We start from the raw sequence: 7,629 nt of genomic DNA on the forward strand, positions 1-7,629 counted from the left end.
CAAACAGCATGGTGCAGGTTCTGGCAAGGGCTCCCAGGTGGCAGAGTACATGTGGGAGGAAGAGATCATATCATCAAACAGGAAGCCAGAGAGAAACTGGGGCCTCACAATCCCTTCTAAGGGTACACCCTTCAGTTACCCTGAGGACCTCACCCTGGGTTCTACCTTCAACAACGCCACACTGAAAATCAAGCCTTCGGCTATTTTGTGCCCTGAAAATGAGCCACACCAGGTTTCCACCAATTGACTCCCTTGCTGACTACTGAATAAAGAAAAGCGTGCTGATCCGAGAAGGTATTTTATCCATGTTCGACTAAATTTTCCAGACAGATCTTAGCTTGTGGAGTGTTCCAGGACAGTTCTTTCAATGTCTGCATGGAGAAGAGCCTGGTGACAGGCCCTGACAACTACGTCACCCACTGTGACTGGCTCAACTTCCACCCCAGTTACAATGTCAGTAAGCCGTCCATCTGTGACTGAGGGGGCCGAATGCCCCTGCCTGAATCTTCTGATCCAGCTGCCGCCTTCTGGAGCATCATGGTCCTGATCCCTGACAGTTTGCCTGGCTGTGAGATGCAGATTTCACTGCTTTCCCTGAAAATATTTTCCTTTCTGGAATAAAAACATGTGCATAGGCAAAAAAAAAAAGAAAAAAAAAAAAAAGAAAATCAAGCCTTCAACACATGGGCCCCTGGAGGGACAAAGCATGCCATCACAGCATCTTCTTATTCTTTCTTTGAATTTTCTCCTCTGTGTTCATGTTACCTAAGTGCTTTTTATGTTACCTCCTTTCTCCACTAGAACCCTTAGCATATATTGTTTTAAATTGCCAGTTCAATAATTCCAACACCTGCTATATCTGAGTCTGGTTCGGATCCTCATCTGTCTCTTCAACTGTTTTTGCTTTTAATTATGCCTTGTTATTTATTTACTTATTTATTTAGGTGCTGGGGATTGAACATAAGACCTTGTCCTTATGCAAGTGCTCTGTCTCTGATGCACATCCCCAGCCCTGCCTTGGCATTTTTTTGTTTCTTCCTTTTTCTTTTCTTTTTTGGTGGAACCTCCCCCCTTCCTTCCCTCCCTTCCCCTCCCTCCCTCCCTCCCTCCCTCCCTCCCTTCCTTCCTTCCTTCCTTCCTTCCTTCCTTCCTTCCTTCCTTCCTTCCTTCCTTCCACTTTAACTTAAAAGGAATTTTATTGCCAGATTTTTTCAACATTTATTTATTTTTATTTTTTAAACTTTTTTTTAAAAACATTTTTTTAATTGTAGATAGACACAATACCTTTATTTTATTTGTTTATTTTTATGTGGTGCTGAGGATCAAATCCAGTGGCTCCATGTGCTTGGCAGGCACCACTGAGCCCCAGCCCTATTTTTTTAGAACCCAGAGTGTACAGTAACAATAATCACAGGTCTGCATGGGTTGACAAAAATCAAAGGATAGCCTTAAACCTCTTACACGTTTAGCAAACAGTTTTAATCATCGGGAATTGATGTAGTCAAAGCAAACAGATCTAGGACAGTGTGGCCCTTCCATGTCAGACACAATGTGGAAGAGAGCACTTAGTGGTTGTCTTGCCAGGAAACTTATATAAACTTTCATTTTATAAACTTTTACATAACACTTAGACAAGGCTTGCACAATTCTCAGATGAGTACATTTACCTAATCACATATATTTTGGGTGTCAACAATATCCTTATAACCTAAGTAACAGTTGTTTGTTTAACTAGTTTCAAAGTAATCATTAAGACTTTAAAACAGGGGCTGGGGTTGTGGCTCAGTGGTAGAGCGCTCACCTAGCATGTGTGAGGCTCTGGGTTCGAGCCCCAGCACCACGTAAAAAAAATAATAAAGGTATTGTGTCCACCTACAACTAAAGCAAAAATTAAACAAAAAAATACTTTAAAGCAGGTGTAAACCCTAATTCCTTTAAAACTTAGTTTCCCCAAGTAATAAAGCCTAACAAATACAAGAAAATTATTGATACATTTTCATATCTATCCAGTTACATAATCATAAACTATAACTAAAACAAATTGTAAATATCCATCTCAGAAGAAAAATAACTATATACAAATTTATATCCATTTAAATATTTTCATGTACATTTTTACATATATACTCATATTTGTATTCCTATATATGAATAAAAAGTTCAATCCTGGGCTGGGGAGATAGCTCAGTTGGTAGAGGGCTTGCCTTGCAAGCACTAAGGCCCTGAGTTCAATCCCCAGCACCGCAAAAAAAAAAAAAAAATAAAGTTCAATCCCTAAACTAACTACATTTTTCTACATTAGTCCTATACCTACCAATATACCTCAGAGAAACCCCTATATGTATAAAACTGTAACATTTTACATGAATGTACCTATGTATTTGGGGATATAAATTCATAAATCCAAGTACAAACCCATAGATAGTTTATGTATATACTAATTTCCATAGATATAACCCAGATTTCACACATAATAATATTGCTTACCTTAAAAATATCCACAGGGCAGGGAGATAGCTCAGTTGGTAGAGTGCTTGCCTCGCAAGCACAAGGCCCTGGGTTCAATCCCCAGCACCACAAAAAAAAAAAATATCCACAGATAAGGGGCTGGGGTTGTGGCTCAGTGGTGGAGCGCTTGCCTAGCATGTGTGAGGCACAGGGTTTGATTCTGGGCACCACATGTAAATAAATTAGTAAAATAAAGGTCTATCAACATCTAAAAATATTTAAAAATCCATAGATAAAAGTATATATATAAATTTTGATATATAATATCACCTCTGTCTTGATATTTATATTCATATATAGATATATATGTTCCAAAGCTAACTTATCCCCTAAACCAAAGCTGTAACTCAAAACTAAACTTAACCCTACCCATAATTGTTAGCCTTTTAAACAAAAATTATATTACTTTGAGTATTATAAATATTACTTTGAAATTATAAATATAAATATTACTTTGTATGTACCCCAATGACAACCAAAATCCCACCCATAAATTTTCACACATATTCAGTTACATAATCATATCCTATATCTTACCAAAATTGTAAGCATCCATTTTAAAAGAAAAATAACTATATACAAATCCATATCCATTTAAATATTTTCATGTATATTTTTACATATATATTCATATTCATATTCATATATATGGACAAAAATGTTCAAACCCAGTATTATTGTGTTGTGCTCTATTTGGTTCTTGAAGTCGACAAGGGTTTGTTTGATGTATGTAGATGCTCCATTGTTTGGGCATAAATATTTATGACTGTTATGTCTTGTTGATGTATAATTCCCTTAAGCAACATGAAATGTCCTTCTTTGTCCCTTCTGATTAACTTTGCCTTCAGGTCCACTTTATCTGATAGGAGGATAGAAATCCCAGGTTGTTCGTTAGGCAACGTCCTTGGTGTCTACACACTCTGTACCCAGACATGCCTTGGGCCTCCCCAAAATGCGGGTTCCTTTAATTCCCTTATCCCTCCACTGTGCTCACAAGGGACAGGGACCGCTCTGGCTGGAGCTTCCTGCTGGGCTGTGGCAGCAGCTGTCCCTCTGGAGATTTTTTCCTTATTTTATTATATCCAACGTCCTGTGTCCCCGGTCTGTTTTGAACGTCCAGTTTTAGGTTCCAGTAAAGTCCCCCCCAACACACACACTTTCTGGGGGGGTTCACCCACCTTGCAGAGAAGCTGCCTGTCTGCTTTCTTGGTTTCACCCACGGAGCAGCCAGGATCGTGAGCTCCTCTAGTCTGCCATCTTGGATCTCCCTCCCTTTTTTTTTTTTTAATTTAGAGCATTATATTTATATAAAGTGTCTGGGTTCCTTCTGACACAATTATACATACAAGGAATTTGATTTTGATCCCTGTTAGCCCTCTCCTTTCCTCCCCTCCTCCCTCTGCCCTGCCTTGGAAGTTTTGGTTAAAAGATAGACATGATCATCTTGGTAAAAGTAACCCAGTACTGTTTCCTGCGAGGTTTATGGTCTGCTGAGCTGTGGATCTCTGTACCTGCCAGTCTGTCCCGCCAGCATTGGAGGCAGTGCTTTGCCCTGTGACTTTGATTCTCTGGCAGATCTAAGAATGGTTGGTTTTGAATTGTTCAGATGCTTATTTGTTTTGATGGGCTGACGACTTCCATGCCCCTTAGGTGCCAGATCAGAAATAAAGCACCCCAACTAGCTTCTTCCTCATACTTTATCTTCTCATTAATACTTATTTGATGTAACATTGCCATCATTTTATCTATAAGGTCACCTTTCTTACTTTTCCCAACATGGCACTGGTCAGCCTTCTCTTCTGGATTCTACCTCCCATCACTGTCCCTCCGGCGCCACGCCTCACCCAATCAGTATTCAACACCTCCACTTGAAACCCGGGGCAACGGGACTTGTCCTATCAATGCTCCCCGCTTTCATGCCCCAACCAATCAGCCCACACCCGGCTCTATACAAACACACTCCTTTCTGAATACAGCGGAACTGCTCCTGCGCTTAGCTTTGCCCCGTGTCTCTGTGTGAAATTCTTTCACTATCTTTTATTTCTTTAAGCACAGTTTCCTTTAGTATCCAACATTTGATCAACATCCCAGTTTCTATTGCTTGAATGAGTGTGTGTTGCTATGTGTGTGTGTGTGTGTGTCATTCTTTCCTTTTTCTTGGCGTATATCACAGGTTTTTGTTTTTGTTAGAAAATAGACATTTTTAGGCCTTGCATGGTGGTGCATGCCTATAATCCTAGCAACTTTGGAGGCTAAGGCAAGGAGGATCACAAGTTAGAGGTCAGCCTCAGCAATTTAGCAAGACCCTAAGCAACTTAGAGAGACCCTTTCTCAAAGTAAAAAATAAAAAGGGCTGGGGATGTTGTTCAGTGGTAAAGCGCCTCTGGGTTCAATCCCCAGTACCAAGGGGGAAGAAAATTGGCATTTTAGGTAACATATTACAGCCATTCTGTGTATTTCTTCTCCCTCGAGTTCATTCTAATTCGCTTCCTTATGTGTGGATTATAACAGTCACTGATGTCGTACAGGCAGCTTCCTGAGGTTAAGGCCATGGCGTGAGGCCTCAGGGGGGCCAGAGCTTTGGGCGTGCCTCTCACTCCAAGGTCTTGACAGGCTTCCTTCCCCCTGTCCCTGAGCACTCCCAGCAGCTGGACTCCACTAATTGCCAGCTGATTGCTCAGAGGTCTTCAACAGTACTTAGAGGCATAGACTGATTTGGGAGAGCTGTCCATTCAAGTCTGGAGTTCTCTGAAGGAAGAGTTACTAGGGTAGAGTCATGTTTATTCTGACAGCACCTCCCCTACCCGCCTCCCCGGCACGGGCCCCTGGTCGCCTGGGCCTGGCTGGGTGTTTTTCAGTATTTGTAAGCATTTACAAATAAGCAGAACAATAAAGCATTTGGACTATGTAAGTGTGTGGAGGACCAGGATGTGGGGCACGGGGCTGGGGGACATGGGTGGTAGGGCGGCCTCTTCTCTGAAGCAGGATTACACCCATTAAAGGTTTCAGAGGGGCCCAGGCCCCATCCCCTGGCCTCCAGGCCACTGCCCTGCCCCACTGCACTGTGAACAGAGAGCATGCTGGGAGATGGGCAGAGGAGGGGGAAGGAGGTCGGTGCAGGGGTTCAATGGGGCAGGAGCTGGAGCCAGATGAGGAAGTGCAGCAGGCAGTGCGGCCACTCTGCTGGTCCCTGGTCACCATGGCAGGAAGCTGAGCAGGAGCTGGAACGGAAGGGCAACCACCAGGCAGTGGGGCACCTGAAGAGTCAGCTGGGTCCCTGAGGTCAGCCGGTCACCATAGCGGTCCAGGAGCATCAGGGCCATTCCATTGGTCCAGCCAAAGCCCTCCTGGAAGAGGCAAGGCCTGTGGGGCCAGATGTCTGGGGGAGCGCAAGCCCCTGTTTTGGGGGTGTGGGGTTTCCTATCCCAGGAGCTCTGGCCCCGCCCAGCCCCAGGGGGCCTGCTCATCTGAACTTCATACTCCCCTCCACCACCTGGCTGTCCACCGTTGCTGATGTCATACTGGGAAAAGAGGGCCAGCTCTAGGTCAGGAGCTGTCCCCAAGCCACCACTCCAGACCCAGGCAACCAGCAAGGGAGCTCTTGGGAGGTGCCCTGGCCTGCTGCTCGGGCCCCTGAGTGCCTGGGAGTGGCCACTGGGCACTGCCACTGTCCTGACTGTGCAGTCCAGGGCTTGGCCAAGCCTGACTCTTCCCCACCTCACCTCTGGGAGAAGGCCCTGCTGGGATAGAGGAAGTCCTCTCCAGCTCACCTTCTCATACATGGCTGACTTTTGGGAGTAGACGTCAAAGTTGGTTTGGATCCAATTCTGGGCCAGCTGGAAAGCCACTTCCTGGGTCCGAGGCAAAGAGGACTTGGCCAAGCCTAGACCCCACCCCAAGCAGGAACTGAATCTCCAGAGCCCCCTTCCCTTGCAGATCAGAAGCCTGGGCCTTACTGTCCCCATGGAGGGAACGAGGCCTGGCTGGGACCTGAGACCTCCTTTGGGAACCACAGGCCAACCTGCCCTTAACCCAGGGCCCAGGTTTGGAGGGAGAGAGGAGGGCTGGTTATACTGGACAGGAGGGAGGATGTGTTAGCTGAGGGGGACAGAGAAAGCAGAGGAGCCAGAGAAGGGACCAGGGGCCCTGCATCCTTTATTCACACTCCCCAGTACCAGGGCAGCTGGGGTCAACCCTGGCACAGGTGCCCTGCCTGCCTCCCTACCTCTGATGACCAGATCCTGCAGGGGGGCCCAGGCATTGGGGAAATCCCACTGCTGGCCTGTGTTCCGGAGAGAGGCTGGAATCCTGTGCTGGTAGGTCAGGATCTTGCTGTCCTAGAAGGTTCCAGACATTGCTGGGACTGTGGGTGGAGCCTGGGCAGGGAGCCAGGATGCTGGGCCCTCAGGGAGCAGAGGAGCCCTTCCTGTCCCTTCTCCCCTTGGCTCACAGCTGTCCCCTGGTGGCCCGAGTGGGATCTGCAAGCAAAGACAGGCAAGGACAGCAGAGGGTGGCTGGCCTGCCAGGTCCCTGCTCATTCCTGTCTCCAGGGGGGTCAGACGGGCCAGCTCTCCCTCACCTCCAGGTATTTGAGAGCCTTGTCCACAAAGCTAGGATCAGAGAAGCAGCTGGCCCAGAGCGGGGTGAGGTTGGATGGGTAAAACTCCAGGTTCTTCCCGTTCTCCACGTCGTAGTCGAACCAGGCACCTTTCTGCTCGTCCCACAGGAGGGCATTCAGGGCAGCCATGCGCTGGGTCCTCAAGCTTCTGTACCTTTCAGCCTGGGCGTCGTTCCCTGGCGGTGGCATTGCCTTACTGAACAAGCAGGGCCCTGCCTGTGGGTCCTCAGAAAGAGCTTCTGAGGTCAGAAGTGGCACATCTACTGCTGACCCCTCATCTCAGCCATGGAGCCTTCCCAGCCTCCTCAGGTGAACCTAGACTGTCCGGCTATCTCCAGGCTGCCCAGTGCTGCTTCCAGTGCCACATGGCCTACACTCGCTTCCCACCTGCTCTCCCCTTCCTGGGCTCCTGGGCCAGGACTCTGCCTGGGGACAGTAACTGCTGCTGCTGTGTGCAGGGAACTTTCTCCCCTTTCTCTGGGGCTAAGAGAGGCCAATGGTTT

General features: G+C 46.8%; 1 protein-coding gene across 2 annotated transcripts; it reads right to left on the bottom strand.

The window, feature by feature from the left end:
- Nucleotides 1-3,902: 3,902 nt before the first annotated feature.
- LOC306639398 (trehalase-like) lies at nucleotides 3,903-7,299 on the bottom strand. 2 transcript variants are annotated; one of them, XM_079102874.1, is made up of 4 exons: nucleotides 7,088-7,299; nucleotides 6,734-6,845; nucleotides 6,279-6,391; nucleotides 3,903-5,855 (listed from the first exon to the last, which is right to left on the bottom strand). In XM_079102874.1, the coding sequence occupies exons 1-4, from the start codon at nucleotides 7,253-7,255 to the stop codon at nucleotides 5,703-5,705; spliced, it is 546 nt and encodes a 181-aa protein (XP_078959000.1). In that variant the 5' UTR covers nucleotides 7,256-7,299; the 3' UTR covers nucleotides 3,903-5,702. The 2 variants fall into 2 exon arrangements, 1 of the variants encoding a protein (XP_078959000.1); XR_013757637.1 differs by lacking the exons at nucleotides 3,903-5,855; nucleotides 7,088-7,299 and adding an exon at nucleotides 6,004-6,029 and having other exon boundaries at nucleotides 6,279-7,039.
- Between the last annotated feature and the right edge of the window lie 330 nt (nucleotides 7,300-7,629).

Source organism: Sciurus vulgaris (genome assembly GCF_902686455.1).
Source record: "Sciurus vulgaris genome assembly, chromosome: 11".
Lineage (NCBI taxonomy): Eukaryota > Metazoa > Chordata > Mammalia > Rodentia > Sciuridae > Sciurus > Sciurus vulgaris.

Excerpts from the sequence above, each read along its gene's own strand:
- LOC306639398 (XM_079102874.1), bottom strand. The coding sequence starts at position 7,255 with ATGGCTGCCCTGAATGCCCTCCTGTGGGACGAGCAGAAAGGTGCCTGG. Across the intron at positions 6,846-7,087 it reads AGGCTCTCAAATACCTGGAG|GACAGCAAGATCCTGACCTA; the intron begins GTGAGGGAGAGC and ends GGAACCTTCTAG. Across the intron at positions 5,856-6,278 it reads AGTCAGCCATGTATGAGAAG|GAGGGCTTTGGCTGGACCAA; the intron begins GTGAGCTGGAGA and ends TGCCTCTTCCAG.